General features: G+C 40.2%; 2 protein-coding genes across 4 annotated transcripts in view; both read right to left on the reverse strand.

Annotated features, from left to right (window-relative positions):
• Positions 1-509: 509 nt before the first annotated feature.
• On the reverse strand, positions 510-5,216 carry LRAT (lecithin retinol acyltransferase). Its single transcript, XM_008933149.3, has 2 exons — positions 4,651-5,216; positions 510-4,197 (listed from the first exon to the last, which is right to left on the reverse strand). Exons 1-2 carry the CDS (start codon positions 5,194-5,196, stop codon positions 4,045-4,047), a joined length of 699 nt encoding a protein of 232 aa, XP_008931397.1. The 5' UTR covers positions 5,197-5,216; the 3' UTR covers positions 510-4,044.
• Positions 5,217-9,374: 4,158 nt separating this feature from the next.
• LOC103766139 overlaps positions 9,375-23,963 on the reverse strand; it is a 64,614-nt gene continuing 50,025 nt past the window's right edge. For 2 of the 3 annotated variants that reach the window (XM_018071496.2, XM_029961830.1), the window contains exons 16-19: positions 19,151-19,234; positions 17,475-17,598; positions 12,408-12,498; positions 9,375-11,315 (exon numbers count right to left, since the gene is read on the reverse strand). In XM_018071496.2, the coding sequence (XP_017926985.1) occupies positions 11,241-11,315; positions 12,408-12,498; positions 17,475-17,598; positions 19,151-19,234 (374 nt within the window). In that variant the 3' untranslated portion in view covers positions 9,375-11,240. Of the gene's footprint in view, positions 11,316-12,407; positions 12,499-17,474; positions 17,599-18,491; positions 18,532-19,150; positions 19,235-23,963 lie in introns of those variants that run through there. The other variant, XM_029961833.1, reaches the window with a different exon arrangement.

Below are 23,963 nucleotides of genomic sequence, written 5' to 3' on the forward strand. Positions count from 1 at the left end.
GGAAACAGTAAACCTAAATCCCCAGTTTTGTGACAGACAGAACTGTGGTACTGCAATCTATGTAGTTCTGATTTAAACTACCTAAAGATCTCACCACTTGCCCCCCTTCTCCCACACTATCTGAGCACTCGGGACCACATCCTAAATGTTCTCTTGACTTCAGAAGTGAAGCTAAATCATAGAACATGTAAGAATAATTTTTTAGGAAATTATGCCAAAATAGCCTCAAATCCTTCTAATGATCTATTTCTATAGCAGAGGAGATTGTTTATTCTACTAGCACAGTGCTCTGAAAGATTTCTGTAAGGCTGACAGAAGACTGCCATGCACTACAGCAAAGAGCCCCAAAACTACTTAGCTTTTATATCTTCACTTCCCATCAGTAAGCCCATTCACGGCAGTTAAGTACTCGGATGAATCAGGTCCAAAGCTATTACAAAGCATAGTGAGCAAATGGCTCCTAGAGTCACCCGAGGTGACTAAAAAACTTTTTTTTTAATTTCTGTGGATAAAGGAGATGCCAACTAATGACTGTCTAACACAGTTCTGTATCATTCAGTGATGTGTGACGCTTTATTTTATGTGAGAACATGCAATAAATAATACAGCACCATATCATTTCTAGGGATCACAGTTACGATGTTTCTTGTTGCTGCAGTTTGCTTTCTAAAACCTGTCTGGATGATGTCAAGTCACACAGCAGTTTAATTCCCTGTTCCCCACCCCCTCAGACTTTAACAAGTATTGCTATGATTTTGTTTTCATTAAAAGCCTCAATGGCATTTACATGTAGCATTCTCCTTCAGCACAGGAGGGTGGAAAGGTGAAATCAAGCAGCAGATGATTGTTCACCAAAATATGAGTAATCATTTATGTTCCAAGCTAAAATAAATGCAAATAGAAAAGGAGAAAGCACACTGTTCTAATGCCTTCATTTAGCAACTTACTTTTTTTTTTCTTTTAAAAACAAGTTTTGTAAAAACATTTTGAGCCTTGTGAATGCTCACTTTGTTTTTGTTTTCTTTGGAAAGCCTGAAGTGAGACATCTATCCTTTAAACTGCATGTCTTCGCTACTTGCCTTTCCCAGTGGCACAAGGGTGATGGTTATACTCCTCCATTACGTATTCTGGTTTAACCACATAGCTTGTCAAAACAGCCCCACCACTAAAATGAGCTGCAGCTCTAGATTTACACTCCCCATCGTCATCACTTACAGTTACCAATGAACGATTTCACGTCTAATCGCACACATTTCCCCAACAGCTGAACTACTTCACAGTTTTCTGTGTTTTTATTATAACTGGCCCCTTCATTTCAATTGCATCACAGTTGAGCTCAAGTCAGAAATGCAATGCTCCAGCTAGGGCAAGTGCTTATTTTTACTCAAGTAATTACAGAAAAAAGTTGATACTGACATTTACCAAAATATTTCAGAGCACAACCACCACCCACTGAGCTGGACAGGACAATTCAAGCCTGCTAGTCTTGTTTTTCCCCTCAGAATATGACTGATTTGACTCATGCCTGACGTTAACAAAATTTCCAGATCTTTGCTAGAATTATAGTTGGTAGGAAAAATGCCTGAACATGCAGCTGAATTTCTGTTCCTATGCCCACATTATTATTTGTCTTTGATGAAAGGATACCACAAGACATTCTAGACTATTTCATAGCGTTTCATGTTTAAAACTTTACACGTTGAAGGAACATTCTCTATTACACAGCTGTAAGCCTGCGAGGAACTGCTTTCATTTATTTCACAGACACCTATGAAAATCCCAATTTAGTCACTCTGGATGATTTTTGCTCAACAGCATTAGCAGTGGAGGAGCACTGGTCCTTTGATACTGAAGCTAGAGCAGGAACATTTCTCTGCCTTCCAACAGTCCCACTTGTAGTTTGGTTACTGGTCATGACCTCGTTGTTTATTGTATATCTAAATCGTAAGAATTACTGGAATTTTTATAAATCCCAATTAAATAAAGGGTAAAGAAAAGCCCACCTGTAATCAGACACCATGTAACTGCATGTTAATAGCCTGTTCAGTGCCCTACTGGGATATCTTACAGTAATGCTACAGCCCTATACTAAATATCAAGAGGCTAGTAGACTTTGTAACTGAATAAAATTTATTTATATAATTACAGTAATGACTACAGTTCATACATTATGCACAGCAAGTAAAAAAACCCAACAAACTAGAGTTTATGTAAATGTCACTAATGCACACTATGAAAAAGTAATTCCTGTTAATTAAAAAACACCTTAATTTCAAAAGTTTACCAGAAACAGTTACACTGAGCATTGTAATCTTTGAAAGCAGAACAGAAGTTGTTTACAAGGATCCAGCAGTAATTGATATCCAGCTGCTTGGAGCTGGGCTGCAGATTGAACATGTACTGAAAGCTGGGCTGAAATCCCCTCTCACTTGATGGCAGCAGCAGTCATGCTGCTGTTTCCTACAAGCTGGAATTTCACCCCAGTCTTTACATTCTTTGTCGCTTATAGTGAAGCAGCCAGAAGACAATGATTAGAGAGTAGCCAAGTAGACTCACAGTTCAAAAATATAATCTTCAAGCATCTGTAAGGTCTAGGGGGAGGAGGAGGGGGTTTATAGTACAGTTCAAATGAGTCTCTGTAAAAATTTGGGAAGTGGCCATTTCAGTAACAGAGCTGATAACAGGACACTGCACACCACTTAGAGAAACAAGTATATCTGAAGTTCAGTCCTTGGTCAAGACACCATCATATTGGCTCTTGACAAGAAAGGAAGGCAAGCACAGTGTGTGAACAAGTAAGTGCATGTATGCACACAAGACATTCCAGGAGCTGAACAATTTCTCTGCATACATAAAAGACTTTGCTAAGAAAAAAAAATAGCAAAGGTTTTTGGCATTTAAACAATTGGCTACATGAACTTGATTTCAAATCCAACTTTACACATTCTTGATAAACCAAAAAGCCACAACACTGAAGATGAAACATTTTTAGCACCATCTGTTGGCTTGCAAGTGAATACTTACTCACAAGAAATGAGTATAGAAAGACACATTATCTTTTACTGAGAAGCATCTTGTTTTAAGGCAATATACAAAATCACAATATAGCCACCACAGAAACTGCTCCGATAATCCCTGATACTTCATGGCACTCACACAGGTTCCACTGCTAAGGGAAGGCAGGAATTAAATTGGTGTCTGTCCTCCTCCTCACTGCCATGTTTTCTGGAGCACTGGGAATGTCCAACATTTGTAGGTCACTGGGCGTCATATGGCAAGACAGTTTCTTCCTGTATCTCCTAAATCCCTCTGTTGCCATTTATATTAGCCGTACTAGCCACTATCAATAGCAAGGAAATTGGCAAGGAGTTGCCATCTTTCCTTACCACTAACCCAATTAAAAAGTTGTTCAATACTGTAGCAAGCATTTACACAATTAATACAACTGACAGATTTGTGAACATTTCTCAGAAGGGAAATTACTTTAGCCAGTCTAGCCAGATGTGCTCCTGCAGCACAGGGGGTTGGTTTTCCTTCTTTGCTATCAAAAAGAGTCAGTTTACTTACTTGCATTTCCACCAAAGAGTATTTTAAGAATGGACACGGTAATTTCTGAATATATACTATATTTATAAAAGAAAGAGGTAAGCAGCTTGTTTCCCATTTCCATCACTTTGTGGAACTCCATCATCCATTTTTGTTAATAGTTATGGCACCCGGGTATGCAGCTAAGAAATTGAAGAATCTGAAGGATGTAGTCAGAATCACTTATGGCTAAAGACAAGGAACAGAACTGCATTGCAAACCTACTTTTTTTCACGATTTAAAGGTGTGTTAAAATATACCAAGATTTTCAGGAAATCTGTTACTTGGCTTACACAGTAAGCTATGCCTTGTGCACTGTGTTCTAGACAGAGTTGTATTTTAAAATGGTGCACAAGGTTAAGAAACTTTACACGACATCGATGAGTAATCTGTGCTTTCATAAATACAGTAGTATACATCCTATATACAGATGCCAGTTGCACACCTCCAGGAAGGCTGTCAGCCAGCCATCCACAGGAAGAAGGGAATAAAGATAGTGGGGAGCGTGGTGGAGGGTGCCAAACCTAGGCAGACTATTGACGCTAGTCCCACAAGCACTGACGCGAGCACGCTCCTCTGGTCCCGAATAATCATCTTCACAGTCTCACAGAACTGGAAAAAAAAAAAAAAAAGGGCAAAAGATGAGAGTTGAAGAGGAAAGCTTTGGCTGGAGAGCTGGCGATGCCCACTCCCTCGGGACAGACCAGCGGCTGCTCTCCCAAGTCTCACACGGGCTCTCCGGAGCCCAGCACAAGGGCTGGCACCGCATCACCCCCAAAATCAGCCCCAGTGCTGCCTGCGGCTCGGGATGAAGCCAGTAGTTTCGGAGCATTTTAGAAGAGTACTAATCGAACTACGAATTCAGCTTCGCTCTCCTCGCCGCTCTTTCTCCGCACCGCCCCGGGCAGCTCCGCGCCGGCGGCAGTGCCGGCCGCGGGCAACAGGGCGTCAGCTCCGGGCGCGGAACCCCCGCCCCGGGGCCGCGGCTGACCCAGTTTCGGGGAACGGCAGGAAGGGCAGCGCCGCCCCCCGCCTGTCCCGGCCGCCCCGCGGGCCAGGCCGTACCTTGTCGGTCTGAAAGCTGACCGGGGCTCCGTATCGGCAGTAGGTGACGAAGTGCTCGCAGTTGTTCCAGAGCAGGCTGTAGGCCGTGGTGCCCATCAGCTTCTCCGCCCGGCGCGCCGCCTCCTCGCTGCCCAGCACCTGGTCCTCGAAGAGCCGGTCCATGTGGTTGACCAGGATGCTGCCGCCGTAGGCGAAGTTCTCCACCGTGTCCACGCGGACGCTGGCCGTCCTGGCGATGACGCCCAGGATAAGCCGCTTGTTGGTCACCACCTGCTGGATCTGCCGGAGGTCGTCGGTGAAGGAGGGCAGGATGTCGGGCATCAAGTGGGCGACGCGGTTCTCGCCCAGGTAGATGCCGAAGTGAATAAAGAGGGTGCGGGGCACCTCCAGAAGGTCGCCCCGCTTGAAGCAGCTGGTGTCGTAGTCGCCGGGGGGCGGTGGCGTTGTCTCCCCGCCGGAGCCCACGAGCAAGGGCCGGACGTGGACGAGGAGCATCATAAGCTTCTCCAGCAGCAGCGACGCTGCTTGTTGCACCGGGTTCTTCATGGTCGGCTGGCAAAGCCCTCGGCGCCCAGCTCCGCTTTTCTAGACTCCCGGTGGGGCGGGGCAGGCACCGGGGCCGGCCCACCGGCTGAGCTGCGTGCGGGGACCGCCTGCCCCGGACCGGCTGGGCTTTATTGGGGAGCGCGGCGGGCCAGGAGCCGTCCCGCTGTCCCCTGGCCTGTCCGGGGCGACGCCACAGTGCCCACAGCCCGCACTCCGGGGCCGGGAGCCACCCTCGGCTGCCACCCCGCCTTCCCTCGGCGCTGCCCAGGTAGAAGTGCAAGGAAAAATGCGTGCGAAGCCCTTCTCCCGCCCTAGGGAGAGCAGGGAACAGAGAGCCCCGCCCGGGGCCGCAGTTGCTTCGTTCACCTTCCCCCTCCCGTGGGACCCCAGGGGCTCCGGGGGCCGCCCCGCAGCCGCGGGGTCCAAGCGGCACCCGTGGTGGGAATCGGGGCGGGCGGGCTGCACGGTGCTCCAGGGGGGCGGGAGAAGGAGCGGAGCGTCTTTCTTCCTGGAAAGAAAACAGGTCTCCGAGGGAGAGCGGGAAGTCACATTTCTAAATTAACTTGCCCGAAGGGTCCGCCAGCTGAGAAAGAGTGTGAATCGGCGGAGCGGCATTCCCGTCCGCTCAGTTTCATGCTAATCCGTTATGCAAATGGCCAAATCCTGGCAACGGAGCCCACAAAAGAGCAGCCCTGTCAGGTCAACAATGCCGCCCCGGACGAGGCTCGGAACTTTCAGTAGCCAGCAGGTTCCCGCCCCCTCGGGGACGGCGGGATGATGGATGGGACAGGCATTCATCTTACCTGGAAGATGACAGGGCCCGGAGAGTGGCAGAGGAGGGGCCGCCCCCCGCCTGCCGTGGTTGAGCCCGTTTCCCCGAGTCCCCGCCGCCGGGACCTTTGTTCGTGTCGCAGCCGCTCCTGCCCCGCTCCTGCCGCTCCGGCTGCAGGGGGGAGCTTTCGCCTCCGTGAGAAACGCGGAGCGGGCGCAAGAGTGAGGAGATATGCGTGTGAGAATGCTAGAAAAGTTTGTTGGAGCATCTTCCCTTAAACTCAGGAAAACATCGCAAACACGAGATGCCAAGTGAGAAACAGGGAAGCGAGATCTGCTGGTGTGCAACAGCTTGGCGGCTCTCCACAGGAAAACTGCCTTTGAACAGTAGGTTATTTTTCTCTCCTCCGTCACTTTAAATCCGAGAGCCTGTGGATCACTAATGAGATCTCTAGACCACCCTCGAGCTGTAGAACCCCTCTGGTCACACCACAAAAAAAAAAAAAAAAAAAAAAAAAAAAAAAAAAAAAAAAAAAAATGTTCACCATTCCTTTTTCTTTCCATTAGCAAATGGCTCTGGTATGACTAGGAAGGCAAAGGGGATGCACAGTACTCATCAGGCAAGAGCCTTCTACCACCATAGATACTGAACCAAGGTTCAGGATCTGATGCCCAGGAAAGGTGAAGCTTATCAATGACCCAACCCAAGTTTTTCAGTTCCTTGGTGAAGAAAATATTTCAGGGGAGTGGGTTACCTCACTGCTTGTCAACAAAAATGATGGCTGGTGCCTTCCCATTTCCTCCTGCCTGAAGCAGAGAGCAGCTTCCTGGGAAACTGAATATAATCCTCACCTTGCTTCATCTGCAAAGAGGGAGGCCCACCATAACCTCTTGTTCCATTGCTGATTACAGGCCAGAGCCCCAGCACTACTTAACAGAGTGATCAGGCATTTGGGATTTTGTCTGGAGAGTCTCAGCCAAATTTTTACGCAACAGAGGCTTACCCTTCTCAAGCCCCCGACTTCATTTACAAAAGAGAAAATACCTTATAGATGTGGCTTATGATGCTGGCAGGAACCCTGTGGATTAGCCACAAGCCACACACAATTATATAAATTAAACCAGTGTACTTGCAAATTCAGATGTTTAAATATATTTGGAAGGTTTGCTACTTGTAAATAAAAACAGGGGGAGGAGGGGAAAACTACTCATTTTTAACTAGTGCATTATTTTTAAGGGACAGGGGAAAAGAAAAAATGCCTCATCCTGATGAAGGGTCTCACCTGTTGGTGATAGTCACAGCAGCTGGTCCAGAGCTGGAGCAGTGTGCCACAGAAGGTTGTCAAACATTCCATAGAACGTCTGGGCACAGAAAGGCTCCTGTCTCCCTCCTGGGAGGATGTGCACTATTCCTGCCCTGTGCTGCCATCTCAAGATTCCCCCTCTCCCCTTCCCCAAAGCTGTCTAGGGAGCATCTGGATGGTCTTTGTTGAAACAGGCGCTAGAGATGCTTCAGTCCTACAGTTCAGAATTCTTTCCCCTGCCCAAAGAAGGTAGAGAAATTCAACTAAACTCCCTGGCAGATACAGACATTTCCCAATGGGATCTTTCTCTTGGAGGCATCCTTTGTTTGCTTTCTTCACACTAGTTAGCTTTAATCCCAAAATCACCAGGGTCCATTTCAGGTAAATCCGTAAAGGAAACCAGGATGAAATCGAAGAAGAGGAATTGCCACAAGACTCAAAGTCTTCCTGCATGGGAGGGTTTCAAAGTTTTAAGGTGAAAGGTGTTACATTTATGCAGTGTAATTTCCTAGTACCTAATGCACTAGCGAGTCTCCTCTCTCCCTCACCCCCCCCCAACCCCTCGCTCAGTCCCAAGCCTGGAAACCCCAATGAACAAGCCCAAAAGGCATTACAGAGCAGACAGGTTTGTGGAATGGGTTGCAGCAAGTGAAATCCATCCACATAATGCTTTGCCACTACCTTGCAACTGTTGTGAGCATTACTGTGTGCAAACCATTTAATACACTACAAAGTAATTTCTGAATTAAACCAGATTCTTGCAAAGCAACTTGCAATCCAACATTTTCTCCTTTCAAACCCAAGGGGCTACACTCCTATTACTGCCAAATTTTCATGATGTAAACTGAAATTTAAAAGGTATACTTACCATTATTTTTCATCTGCTCTGAAGTAGGAAAAAAACATTTATTTTAGTGGAAAAATGGCTCAATGGGAGATGGCAAAACTAAAAACATACATTGTGCATCAAACACTAGCACATCCTCTTGGGTGACCTTTGAATAATAGCTTTTGTACCTATAATACACAAATTTAAGTGGAAAAAACACTTTGGAATATTAAATATAAATCAGCAAACACTGAGAAAGTATTTGTTTGGACTGTTAACTGCTATGGAACAATTATAATTATAAAACCCATGCTTTAGTTTCAACAGTTAGGGTGAGATGCAGTAAGAAAACTGCAAGAGGTAAGAGAATGCAGCCTTTGTTCAGTAGTGCAGATGAGCCACAGCACAAAAACTTCTTAGGTAAGAAGTGTGAGCCAGTTTCCATTACACTGAAACTCCTGCATTACAAGGAACCTTATTTTATGCACTCGGCATTACTATTTCCATCGGGCCCTCACAGCTAACACAGTAGGGAAAAAGCAGGAAAGGCAGGCAATTGGAAAGGTTAAGTTCTTGCTTATATGAGGAACAGACCTGGTTTAACAAGCAGGCAAAATGAATTTTTTAGCTGACTTAAGTTAAACCAATGCTGGTTGCAAACATGCTCACCATTTGACATTTTACCAAACATTTCTCCATTACTCAAGTTGTACTGTAGATTAAGAAACAAATGCAGCTTTCATGTCTTTTGGGACAGCTGAAACAAGTATAGTTTCATGAATTCAAACCACGTTAAGGTATTCAAGGAGAATAAAATCTTTGGATAGAGATTTTTGGAGGATATAATTTGCAAGAAAATTATCTGAAAAGCAATGCCACTTGGTTTAAGCTGGTGTACTGAAAGAAGGAATGGACAGAAAACAAGTTTGTGAAGGATGGTTTCACAGCATCCCAAAGGGCTATTCCAGAGATAAAAAATAACGCCTTTGTATTCCCATATCCAACCCGTTTGAACACTGTACCATTCTTTTCAGCAAATTACAGCTTCCATTGTAGAGTTATAAGTAACCAGGTCTCTAGAAAACAGTATCATTTACCTTTCTAGTTTTTGTATTTAACAAAGACTAGGGACAGAACAGACAAAATCTGAACAAAGAAGGAAACCGGCAAGACAATGCATGAAATTGCAGGCAAGTGAAACACTCCCAAACAAAGAACCTTTGAGCTAAGTATCACTCTCTTCCTGTAGAAGATAAATGACTAAAACAAATTTATACTTTATAAATATTCATTTTTATTCAGAAATTTATTGCATACACATTTCCACAGTCACTTAAGCAGCATATTGAGTGAATAATTACTGTAGCGTTTTTATCCTTGTAGGTTTGTTACTGAGGCCTATCACTTTTGTTTTATTTCCTCTTAATAGGCTTCCAAATTATTAACAAGAGTTTTCTAACAAACACTGACTGTAAACATAATAAAACCTGCATGCCATTTTCCCTTTGAAGTTATTAACTTGGATATTTTTCTGCAATGAAGTAATGACTCATTTTTTACAACCTCACTGAATCATGCTGTAAACATGGATAGTACTTATGACTTGCTCAGAGGATAATGTGTTTAGATGGATAAAGCATTCACTTATGATACCTTCAACTCAAATGAACAAAACTACAGAAAAGGTGGGAATGACTCATTGCCTAGTCCTCCTTAGCAAGCAGGAGGCTAGGAAATCAGTAACAGTAATAGCACAGACAGAGCTTTAGGAACAACTAACAGATAGTTTAGGTGACAATTAAGAAAATACTTACTTTTATAGTTTTGTCTGGTATTAGTAATGTCTCATTTTGTTAGCACTAAACAATACAATTTCCCCCCAAAAACCAGAAAGATTAATTTCTGATTATAAAATGGCTGAACATGCGGAGTAATATTTTTATGGCTTCAGCAGAGAAAATACAGTTATCAGAACTTCCACCTTGATATTGTCCCAGAAGTATAATACAGATTTTTGAGTCTCTTCTAAATCAGGTGAAGAAGTTTAGAAGTATCCTAATTTGAATATGCTAGTCATGTTGTGCAGGAAGATGGCCAGGTGATAACTGGGAGTCAGAAGAGAGACAGAGTACACTGCATTCAACATGGTATTCCTTTCACAACAGAAAACAGACTTTTCTGTGGGAAGGGCAACGCAAACAACAGTCAAGTGAACTTAATCCAGGCATGACTGCTGCACAAAAGGAGGACTTAACAGCCCTGAAACAAAACCAGGTATCCCTCCACACCCTGGCCCCCTCCTTCCACCCTGCCAGGACTGCACCATCCGGCCCCCCTTGCTCCCTACCAGGACTGCACCATCCGGCCCCCCTTGCTCCCTACCAGGACTGCACCATCCCAAGGAGGAGCAAGCAGGCAGACTCCCCTTTCCTCACATTCAAATTTATTACCACGCCAAGATCTGTGATTTCGAAGTCAGTGCTTTCAACTGAGGGACTGATTAGTAAGAGATATTGGAAAATGTAATAATGAAGTCTGTCATTAATCAGACAAAGTACTGGAAGTTTGGTGGATCACCACCAAAGGTCAGCATTTACAACCAGTCACTGTATAACAGTACCAACTATTACTTTTCTTTATTGCCTAACAGAGAAAGCTGTTCTCCAGTACCAGACAGTGCTGACTTCACAGCAATGCACAGCAGGTTACCCAGCCTCACTCTGTGCACAGGACAAACACAGCTGACAGGACAGTAGTCCATTCAATTTTCAAATAAAGACTGAGAAAAGGAAAAGAGAGATGGACTGAGCAGGAGGTAATTTTCATCCTGGGATAAAGATTATCTTGTCTTACAATTAAATGTTATGTTGCAATTTGATTAATTCTATTTTTCAGGAAATAAATTAATTCTTCATCCAATGTATTATCTAGATAGGAAATGTTATCAGTCACAGACAAAGCTATTAGTCTGGTATTACTCAAAACATATGCTAATCTGTGCCATATAGCTAAGCCTCTGAGAGATAACTGTCACAAATTTCTACTCTTTGACTTTAAAAAAAATCTCACTCAAGAAGCCAGTTCTTGTTTATAATGTTTTTATACCACTCAGTGTTAAAAGCATATATATTAAACACCTGTTACTCTATCAGTGATTTTAAATCAGGAACATTTTTAATCTGGAAATCCAACAGCATCTGTCCAAGTGCTTTACCCTGTAAGAAAAAGAACCAAACCAACATGTCATTTTACTATCTAAATATACCACCTTTCTAAATTAAGTTTTTTAGAAGTGGTTCAATACAGTATTTTTCCTGTAATCAGTGAAAATTCAGTACATTTTGGAAGTTTTTTTTTAGTATTTCTTTCTATACACACACATACATATATGTATTTAATTTTGGGTGAGTTTTATCAAGCCTAAGTATGTACGTTATCCCAAGTTATATTTACCTTTTCCATTTATTTGGCTTTCTTACTTGTGAATCAGTACAATTAAGTAAGGAAACCTATACAGTTGAGTTTTCAAGCATCTAAACATGAACAGATGGAACAGTTTCTTCAGTTTATTTGGTACCTAGTGCTAAAATACTTATTTGGGGTTCAGTTCTACTATCCAATTCATATATAGCATCACCTTATTTTTTGAGCAGTCTTCTTGACTATGCTGAGATTATTTGTACACATAAGCATTTCTGAGCCTATGGTAGCTGTGCTGTAGCCATAGCACTGCAACATTACAGGATCTCATCTTCAGGATTAGAGGTTTCAAATATTTAATACTCAAACTGTACTCTTAGAAAGTGTTACTTTCAGGTTCACATAATGTCATCAACACAAAAGAACTTCTCTCTGTCTGTTTTTCACATTTATATTATTTATCAGTATTTTAACTACAGAAGGCATAGGATAAGTTAGGAGTTGTTGTACAGTGTATGGTTCCTGTATAAATACTAAGAAATAATCTAGTTGTCTAGTAAATCTGCATTTTTCAAAATATGACAGCCTTTTTGACAAACTAATTTTGCTGGTGCATCTAAAAACTCAGGTAGCACATCTTAGAATAAATGATTTGAAAAACTATTTCAATAGTTTCTCGTACACATTTTTTCACCACATATTCTAAATCAACTTTCGACTTCCCTATGTTGTTTTCAAACCTTAAAAAAATAAATAGGTAATGTGTCTTAACAGGAAATTAAAAGGAACTAGAGTCAACCCCCAAAGCTTACAGTTCCACCCCAAAAACTAGTTATAGAGAGACTTATAAAAGATAACTACATTAAAATCATTGCTTTGATACATGCCTGTGGGTCACTTCTTAGGGATGCTATACCACCACCACCAAGGGAATTCTTCAAAACAAAATTTAATCCATGGATTCCTGGCAACTCATATCTGTAAAATAAAAACTGCACATTATTTCTCAAGAGATTTTGTAAGGAACATTTGTACAGAACATCAAGCAAAGTCAGCATGCAAAAATTTCACGCTTCTGACTGCATCCCACTGCTAAGTCAAACCAAAAAGTTAAGATTAACACAAGGCCTTCCCTGCCTTCATGTTCCTTCCCCTTACTCCAAATCAAGAGTCCCCATAGTTTGAAAGTAGAACCATAAAGTAATCATTCTCCTCTATTCAACTCCAAAACTGATGCAATTCTAATAAGGCCGTTTCTAGATTTCTTTTTTCTATGAGTTAAAGCCCATACAGAAAGCTCTGTAGGCCAGAGGTTCAAGATCCAATATCAACTCAGACAACACAGCAGGCAAAAGGAAGTATTTTTATTAGTTCCTAGTTCTGATACCAAATATTACAATCACTTAATTCCTGGCACTCACTTTTGCTAACAAATGCACCAGCCAATTGGAAAGGCACCCTCTTTATTACTGAGAAATAACTATGAGTCACTACACTGAACACTTACGACCAAGAGATAATTCCATAGCAAATTAAAAGTAGAGCTACATTTCAATGCTTTCTTGGAGCCACGTATTTTGTTCAGGTAAAATTTTATTTTAGTGTGACAGACCTATTTTCCTGTTCCATTGCCACTGTAATAATTTTTCCATTCTTGATTTTGACTAGTACGGTTCCAATTTGGAAACTGCTGTAGCAGTTTGGCAAATGGCTCTGTGGTTTCCTATTGTTCCAAAATCCATAAATAGGTCTACAGCGTATTTCCATTTGCCTCTCCTTGCACAGTTTTTCAGTGTTTTGTCATCTTCCTTCTATTCTTGTTTTTCTTTGGTTTTGCTTTCCTCCAATATTTTCTTCATCTAAGGACTCGACAGTTTTCCTTTAACTCCATAGGAAAGTATTTAATCAAAGCATCATCAAGCCATGAGGAATAAGAGAGAAAAATTATATCTAATTCTCACTGTCTCCAGATGTTTGACTGCTGCACTTTAACTTCTTCCAACACCACTTATTTTTCTTGAGTCACCTATCTGGTCTTCATCTGTTTGGAACAGTCTTTCTCTTGATACAGCTGGAATTTCTTGCAGTGCACTTACACTGCTTATTTTATCATTCTAAGGTTCAGCTCCTTTTGAGCATTGTGAAAATTATGGCTGTTGCTGATATTCATAGCCCTGTATGCCCTTGTATCTTGGGCATACGACACAAACCTTTCATGGAAGGAGAGGATTCTCCTGAGCCATCTGGCAACTGCTTCAGTTCTTGTTCTTGCAAGCATTAGTCATGGAGTGTCTGTGTCTGTCTCCCAGACAAAAAGTTTTCACTCTTCCTTCTACTTTTTCGTTACCACACTCTACTTCAGTAGAGTTGTATTAGTATAGTTGTATTATACAACAACGTATAGTTGTATTTAGTAGAGTTTAGTATTAGTTGTCATTATGAAAAAAATTGGTGTCAACACTCTGCTGCCCTTCCTTAAAAACCAGTTGGCAGGCAACATTATCATGCTTAAATGCAAATCCATTGGGAAGGCAGGAAGGTAGAATAATCCACTGGTGCTCTACTAGACAACAAGAATATGACGACAAAAGCAACTTCTACAATAAGTCATCTACATTATTTACTAAATAGCATAATCAGCTACACAGCACAACCAGAGGACCCCATAAAATTTTCAACTAACAAGCTCAATGCAAATTACCACATACCACATACCATGAGAGCTAGGCACTACACTGCAAATTTCACTCTGAAAAACTGGCAAAGATTTCCAGGCAGCACACAATTTCACTACTGGCAGATCTCTCCACAAGAACTAGACTGATGGAATATATATTTCAGAAGCTAATACATCTTTTCTCAAAAGAAGTTTCATGAAAATCAATCAGGAAAAACAAACCAGGAGAGAAACTGAAGAGCATACAAAAGTAGAAGCAAATGACAAAATGAGTGGAAAAATTTCATTTTACTTTCTGCAGTAATTCTGGCAGAGGAATTATGTAATACAAGCAACAGATCTTAACTTGTAACATTTTAAAATGACATATTAATTTTAAGTACTTTGAGGAAATACTTACACTGATATACTCTAGCTAATACTAGGACTACAAAATAATATACAAAGGTCAGCATCTTCAATATTTTAAGGCCTCTTTGAAGCATCTGAGCATTCAAAATATTTCCACACAGAAAATAAACTCCCACAATAAAAGAAAAAAAAAAAACACTATAATCACTGTAATAGTCTTAAGTGGCAACAATACATTAACCAAAATGTTGGCAGGCACTCAGCATAATTAAACAATTTAAGTTTAATTAACTGAGATCTAAAGGAAAAAAATATTATCTAATTGTACAGTTCAATCAGAAGTTTTAAGAGTTGCTTTTAAAAAAAAACCAGAAAACAAATAAACCCTTCAAAGAATCATAAGTCTGTGACAGAAACCAGTAAAACAAGGAAAATTCACTGTTCTAGCTGAACTCCTATGCTTATACACAATGGGGTGCCTGCTTAACTACTTCCTTTAAAGTGCTGTCCATATATATTGAAAGAAATCAGGTTTCCCTCTGAATTTCCTATTAAAATGCATAGAAATAATAATGATAGAAAATTATTTACTGCATTTAAATCCAAGAAAAGATAGGATTCTTTTCATGAGAGGAAAGCAGGAAACAAGTCCATAGGCTCACAGAGATGTTTGCATGTAGAAAAATATTTATTTTTCCCCTCTAATAGAGATATGTACCAAAAAAAAAAAAAAAAAAGCAATCTAGAAGCACATTTCTGCTCTTGGTGAAAAATACCCCACAGGAAAAAATTAGTTGTCATTTTTTTTATTTCTGAGCATTGGAATGTTCTCAAAACATTCCATATACAATATTTCAGAAGACAAAACCAACAAAAATCTCACAGAATAGTTTTACTATCCTTCTTAAATGGCTGACCTAATACCACTACAAAAAAGTTTCTTATTCCCTATCTTAAGATAATCAGATCTGTTAAGAATGTACTCTAGCACTTTATTATGGAAAACAATCACTTAAGTTTGGCATTTCAGGGCATGGGGGAGTTGAGAGACCATCTTTTGTTATTATTTTACTTGGAAATTCAGGAAGTTTGAGTTTTCAGTGTTTTCTATCACAACAATCCCACCTTTTCTCTGTTTAGTATACCTATTTAATGCCTTTACTGAAAAAGCATGAAAGGCAACTGGTTAACAGACTCCGTTCTGTAGTGAGGTAGAGCCATGATTGGTGTGTTTTAAGTAACAAAACTAGAACATATTTTTAACAACTCACCATTTAATAAAGAAAATGAAGGAAAATTAAACAGTAAGACAGCTTTTTTATCATAGTTAAAACTAAAAAGTAAACAATTTGAAAAGAAACTACACAATCTGAAGCACATGAGCATAATCCTTATAATCCTAAATATTTCCACAAAAGGTTTTATTCTTTTTCCCCAGTAGCTTTCCAATTCACTTACAGAGCTCCATTATCCCATAATTAAAGGAAGCCAAACTCAGGAACAGATAATCTAATTAATCAAAATAATTTGGCTTCATCCAGACACAGCAAAATTCAACTTTTATTTATGAACATAAACAGTATTAAAGAACAGCAATGAATCAATTGCTAGAAGTATCATTAGGAAGCGTGACTTTTTTGATTTCTTCCCTTCTCTGCTCTGTTTCAGAGGAAATTCAATTACATTTCTTAGCAGCACAATTTATTAGATACATAGATTTGTTAGCACTTACAAAACAGTGGGTGAGATCTGCACCAAGCTGCTTATGAAGACAAAAATCAGCACTTACAAAAGACCAGGGGTGAAAATAACTCCAAGCTCTCTGAGCTTTGGAGCTGCACCATTCTGATTAAAGCTCTTTGAACAAGTGAAAAGACACCTAACAATTTGTCTACTATCCATGGAAATGTGTAATGATTTTGGTAGAATCTTCATATTTGCAAATAACTGACTTTGTATCAAAATACATTTTAGAAGAGTGAACAGTTTAAGCTTTTATGTGTTTGAAAAGCAAGAAAAAGCTTTAAAATCTGTTGACTGTTTTATGGTCATCCTTAGGGGAACAAATCCTAATACCTCATGCTACAAGAAGAGCATACGTCTCATTTGCTAGTCCCCAGGAAGGACCCTGAGCATCAGCCATAGCATGAAAACAAAACTATTACGTACGCTGTCTGCTGGAAGAGGATATTCTTTTCTAGATGAGTGTCAGGTAAAAGTGTCCTGTTTGGGATGTACTCTCTTTCAGAGTATAAGAAGGGAAATCAGCTATGTTTTTTCTTTAAATTCTGGCTTTGTGTATGTGGCACAACAGTGAGTCATATTAGGGTATTTGAAGGAAAGTGAGTGAGCTTCATAAATGTTAAAAATGTTTTGCAGAAACAGGGATAGTATGAGGCATGTTTCTGACAGATGATCACGTAAGTTTGGGCTCCAGAGTACAGTGGCTGTGTGAAAGTCTTTCAGGTGGTGTTCTACAGATTTCGAACTCTCAGTTCAGCAGTGACTCAAAGGATTTGGAAGCTTCAGTTACTAAGGCTCCTGCAGTTTCCAAATGGTTCAAAACCAATGGAGGGAGAAATTTCTCAAAGGACATTAGAAGGACATTATTTCTTGTTGGTAAAGACATTCTGTACTGGAACAAAACAAAAACAGCCCCAACACTACTATGCTAATGCTGGGAATTTAAATGCCTTCACTAAACGGATTCACGGCCTTTGTCCAGCTTCAGCAGAGGCCCAAGTTCAAGTTCTTTCATAGTGATTACACTTAAGTTGTTATTTAAAAAGGCAAAAGAAGATACATAAAAATATACCAAAGACAATACACACAGCTTTGCAATATCTATGTTAACATACTTTAAGATAATTTCTGATACCATCATGTATCTACCATACAACTGTAGACTGAGCAGCAAGCTACTCACCTTGTTACCAGTTGTTGTTCTGGTTTTTCACGCTCTAAAAGGTGTTGAAAGTAATTCTCCAGGGCTTGAGCTGTTAAAGTTTTCTTTAGGTATGGATAGTAGAGGGGATGCCGTGCTATCACACCTGTTAAGTATTAACTGGCATTAGTTGAAATAGGAGCTGTTAAAACCAATTTGTATTTATCCTTTCAAAACTGATTTGAGATCCTCTGTTTTACTGAAACTGTACATATGGATCCTCTTTAATGAGCTCCTGAATAAAAAACACGATAGTATGACAGCTCTCCCTCTGTCAGTAGAGATGTAGGGTGGAGCATGACGAGAGAATGCTAAGTGACCACAAAGTGATTATTGGACCTTTTCTGGCTGCAAACATTCCCTGCCACTGACAGACACCTAAGGAACAACAACATCTCAACAAACAACCCACAGGCAGTTCTCTTCCCCTAAGTGGTTTACAAGACTTCGATAAGTAATCACAATTAACCATAACAAGGCATGATCAGTGACTGAAGGTTTGGTCCTTGCCCCACCTCTTAAATGAGATTCTGACATAAGTGTGAGAAATCACAGTTACATTTGTATTGCTGTAAATACGCTTTCATAAGCTTCAGTTAATTTCATGCTGAAGCTGAAGTTCCAGAGCAGGATCAGGAAGGCAGATTTGTGTCATAGGGACCTTTTTATCTGTGGACTTCGAAGACTAATTTATCTTAGAGGTGAAGTTTGTTGTTGTTATTGCTGTTCCTTAATAAAGCAGTAGTGTCTTTATAGCTGAAGAAGTCTATTATGTATGCATCATTCATGATCTGGCAATGCTACACTGCAACAGTGGACAACCATAGGGAAAGGAAAATTAGAAAAAAGACCAAAAAAAAAAATCAATATTTTTTCATTCTTCAACCCAAAAAAAGAGTTGCACAAACAAGGACAAGAAAACTATATTCCTAAATACAAATGAACAAAATTTATCAGTTTTAGCATGACAGCTAATAGCAAATCAAATCCCAAACGCACCTTTAATTCATACTGAGCTTTGAACACCACACGCTCTCATCTTCCAACAAGTAAGAGAGCCAATTGTTGCATGCAGAAGTAAGGAACAGAAGGAATTATTAAACAATGCAAAGAAGCAGCACAATCAATGTAAAGAGACTGCACACTGAAATACAGCATTTGGATTAGCAATATAATAAAAACGTTCTCCTACACACAAGAACAAATTTTGGTATTTCCTAACACTGTCAATGTTTTAGCCATATACATGTTACAAAATTCATGTATGAAAATACTACACATGATCAGACAACCAAGAAATTATAATACATAACATATATACATGAAGGAGTAGCAACTGTAAGAAGAACCTCAGAAAGGCATTTCTTAACTTTTGAGAGTTCGACTTTCAAACCCTAAACAAAAATCCTTCTTTCTAGTATGACATGCTAGGATTTTTATTTAGTGCCTCAGATTACAACATCTGCTAATCAGGAAACTAATGATATTTCTTTAGCAAAATCCTTGTTCTAGATGTATTCTTTTTTTTGTTTCAGCACAATTAAAAAAAAAAAAATCAAGTGATATGAGAGATTTCAAGAAATTAAGAATAGCACTTGATATGTAACTCTTATTTGAAAATCTTACATCACTTCAGAAAACAAGAAAACTAAAAATACCTATGTTTGCAGAATTGCCTTTGTCTCCACTTCTCGTATAGGCAAGATCTTCTAAGCGATAAGTATGTGGACCACTTGGTAGATCTATACAATATAAAATGAATACATTTTAATGATGCTGCAAATAATAGCATAATTTGAAGATGTAACTGTCATTTTAAATATATGCTTTCTGCATTGCTTATAATAACTCTGAAAACATTTCCAATTTTTCTTCCCACAGGAGCACCTAGAGAAAAAGAGAGGTGAGACTGGGTCCCAAAATTACAAAGTTGTTCCCTCCTGCTCCATCTCCCAAATCCCTTTCCTTTTTTTAAAGCCAAGTGCTGTACCAGGCATCCCTTCTTCCACCACCCTTGAATGTGAATATTCATCTTGATCTTAGCAATGCAGTATCTTTGAAGGAGGCATAGCAGATACTTGTCAGTTCTTGCTTAGCTGACAACTTTTATCCCCCTTAAAACACAGATCTCTCTGCTTCCAGTGCACGTAGAAAATACATGTGGATGCTACTGTCCTGATAATTCTATGTGTGTTTATTCTGATAGCATCTGTAGAAAACTCACAATTTAAAATTCCTTTTCAGCACAAGACAACTCTCACTTGCATTTGCACTGTTTTAACAGTTACTTATCCAGCTGCATAGAAGAAATCTAAGACTTCTAATTACTGGGTTTAGCATTATATAAGAAAATGCATGCTCTATAGGAAGCCAATCTCGATTATTTTATCCCTCTACATATCAAAAAGCAAACCCACTCCTGTCCAAATCCAGAAATTCCATATTGTGGGATTCACACAGTATACACCTGAGGTTTGATGGCTAAGTTGCACAGCACAGACCTCTTGCAACTGTTGATGACTAAGAGCAGTTGGCTGTCACCATCTAGTTTCTGTCCTCCAAAGCCAGAGATGAAGCACTCATTTTGCTACTGAGTTATTCATAACTCAGCATAACACAAACTTGAAGCACAGGCTATATCAAAGTTTTTAGGCAGTGAGAATCTAGTAATTTTCAGCCAGTTCTGCTCCTGATCCAACTTGCCTACAGCCATATCAGCTCTCCCAGCATCCTTGGCTTTTCAGTCCCATCATCTCTAACAGATAGACCTACACTCCTGACTCAGAGTAGACTTCTCACCCCTCAGTTGCTCTCTCCTCTATCCCCTTCCTGTTGCTTTTCATCCTTCTGCACACAAGTGGCAGCTCTCCCCTTCTCTCTGCTCCTTGAACACCAGTAGGGGGGGACTATGCAGAGCAGGGAAGCGACAGCCTTCCTGCTTTCTGTCACAGCTTCTGGTACAAGTGCTGCAGGTGGCAGCCACAAGAAATAACTGACAAATGTCCCAAAATGATCTATTTCTTTTTAAGGCACCAAGCAATTCAACCCCGGGCACACGCCTGTCACAGGAAATTTCAGTCTTATGTGTTAAAAACTGCCACATTTAAAGGAATTGAAGTCAGGCTCCTGTAAATCAATTACGTTGGACAAACTTCACGCTGCCAGATACAATGCAATTTGAAAATATAGCAGTCTGTCATTTCTGTACTATTATTGCTTCTGCTTAGGATACCAAACTACTTTGGGCTTTTTTTTTTTTTTGCCTTTTTTTTGCCTTCTTTTAATTTTAGGGAGTAAGAGACCCAACACCAAAGATGTTATGCTCTAAATGCTGGCCAAAGGCAGTGTATAGAGCACAGCGCACCTAATACGAAGGCATGAGTAGATATGCACTCCATGAACTGCATCAGGTGACGAGGTAAACACAGCCCTAACCAAATCATCATTACCTTTAACTTCTTCCTGCTCACAGGGAGTTGCTGACTCATCAGACATGAGCCAGGCTGACCTTGGTAAGAAAGAAACTATGTCCGAATCCTACTGGCTGCAGTTTTCACTGACTCTATCTGAAAGGGAGGCTGCAAGTCTATGGCAGTAGCAGCTGGACAGATCCCAAAAGTTCATTTGGGTTTGGGGTGGGTGATACAGCGGATAACAGAAATGCCTTAGAATGACATAACACAGTGTCCTAGTTAGGACAGCTGAGATCAGTTCATCATGGTGGGTGTAACCCAAAACTGTATTCTATAGCCTTCCATGTCATTTCCCAGAAACTAGACTATTGTTGTCAATAGACTATTCGCACCCTCTGCCCATAGAGCCTGACTCCTCAGGCTATAAACTAGGTGTTAAGAGGCCTGTGAGATAGGAGGATGTTTCTGCCCTCACACCCTTTGTGGAACTCCCCACCCTGAGGGGAGCACCAAGCATTCCTGCCTGAACTGGAGGATATATAATCTTGGAGTTTTGGAACATTTTTCAACCCACTCGTGGGATCCAGAGGACGGCTGCATCTCATCGCTCTCAACCAGACTTAGACCACCACTGGACTGCGATCACCAGTTCTGGCCAGACTGCAGCAGCTCTCCCACCAGCAGGTTCTTCCCCTCTCCCTTTACTTTGGACTCAAACAGGGCCCAAGGAACACCACTTTGTTCAGGCCCCAGGGCACTGGGTTATACATTTGGGTTTTTGTGGGTTGAGACCAATTGTTTGTTTGTATTATTGTACTTACTGTATTATTTTAATAAATTGTTATTCTGACTTATAATCTCTCCTTTGAGTTGAGTTCATTCCCCCTGCTGGTTAACTTTTAAACCAGCACACACAGAATCTGTATAGTGTACCTTAGTTCATGGTACTTATTTGGTTGAAGCAGATCAGGCAACACAAGAATAGCTTTGCTGGCACACGTGAGTGGCAATAACAAGGAAAACAATAACGAAGAACTAGGGGCTCACCACAGCAACCTCTTCTACTGGCACACCTGGATCAGAAAATCTACCCACAACCTACCCAAACACCAACCTACCAGCATTTAACTGCCTTAATTAAGACCTAAGGTTTTATAATATATATTGGGTCACTGTCAGAGATGATCTGAAGGAGTGATTATAGTTTAGTCTGGCACAATGGCCCCTCATTGGTAAGTAAGTCACAGTAGCATGAAATTTGAAATGGTGAAAGCATACAATGAAAGACATGTTTGTTTTGAACTTGCTCACAGTCTTGTCCATGTTCACTTACTAGCCGAAATGTGCCATGAAACTTGGCAGAAGGTATTTAAGAGTGTATTTATTTAACTGGGGAATCTTATTTTTGATTAAACATCTCTATTAAGAGAGAATCTGAAAAAGTCCAGCTAAAGCTCATTTTGGACAAGACTACTACACTTCATTCACTACAGAAATCACATGAATTTTCATAATGTCATTCAAGAAAAAAATGAAGTGTTTCTTCAGGGGCTGAAGTTTGACAATGTCTGAACTGTATAAGCTGTAGAAGTCTCTTCTCCATCAGACATTTTACAGTCAGTCTTTGACAATCTCCCATTAAACAAAACCAGTTCAAGACCATGTTCTGGTCTTGAATGTTCTCATTTATTATTATCCTCATTGATTTATTTTTCGTGATCCATTTATCAGGAAATTGTTTTCATTTAATAAACATATATGAAAGCTAGGGAAAATGGTAAATTCAAATTCCTCCCCCCCTCCCAGAATCACATCTAGCAGCCTATTTGAAATCCATTTTCACATATTTCTCTTATCTATTCAAAGACAACTAACAGTCCCACACACTTGAGATAACCATGAAACTGAGAAAAATACTTCCATTCTTTATAAATACTGACAAAAAATGCTTTACCAGAAGCTATTCCTTTTACAGTCTAACCCATTTGTCTTTCTCATCCATGCTGTCCTGCATTAAGCCACAGAAGTAGGTAAGTATTTAGTCACAGACAGAAAACATTTATATTTACAACAAAGGGCAAAAGTTTAGAGATCCTTCTCAGGGGAAACAACCAGAGGAGCTCTGCTGTCTCTCAAAAATGGGGTTTTGCCTGATAAAAGCCTGAAGAATTCAGTACTTAAAATTCTGCTGTCAGGCACCTCAAAGTTTTCTCAAATGACAAAAAGGCAATAGGGAGTCCAACAGCTTTTTGCTTCTCTGATATTTAGCATTGTGGTCACCTTGAAAAAAGAAACCAGACAACAGAACAATGACTTCCTATTTCTTAACTTGCCCAGTTTGATGGTGTAAATACACCACTGCCCTCCTGAAAACTCCCAGGCATCAGAGAGATTCTGGTGTGACATCAGATTTTCAACAGACATAAGAGCTGAAAACATACTTGAAGAGTTTAACTTGTTTCTGACTGACACATAAATCTTTGTATTGAAGAGATGTTTGAACAGATGGGGGAAATGAACACATGCATGGCAATCAGGCATCCACCATCAGTGGCTTTCAAATGGTAACAAACACGTAGTCCTATGTGTATTTCAAAATTTCTCTATGTGATACAGAACCTTCTCTACTAACTCATAATTAGTTTTTATACTATTCTATTACCAGTTTTGAGAAATACTACTCACGTATATCTGAAATCCAGAATAAACCTTAACACACAGGTGCCTTTACAGCATTAATTTTTCAAGTATACAGACTTAAATACCTGAATTACTCTTTCAAGATCAGTATTATTTTTAGAAATTTTTCAAACAAGTAATCTTTATAGATTTAGATCTGCAAATACCTATCCACAGCTTTAAATTAATTCTCTCAGTTCTATGGTATGCAGAAATAAGGTAATGAAGACCAAAAGGGAATTACAAAGCATTCTATACATTAAGAAATATTATATATCATTCTGCCATTAAAAAGAACAAAAAATCTGAAGTGTCCAGCACCTTCAATAATCAGTTGTATGAGCAACTCTGATTTAACACTTCCTTTTCATTGTGGACA

This window comes from Manacus vitellinus, unplaced genomic scaffold (genome assembly GCF_001715985.3).
Source record: "Manacus vitellinus isolate BGI_N305 unplaced genomic scaffold, ASM171598v3 scaffold_0_pilon, whole genome shotgun sequence".
Taxonomy (NCBI): Eukaryota; Metazoa; Chordata; class Aves; order Passeriformes; family Pipridae; genus Manacus; species Manacus vitellinus.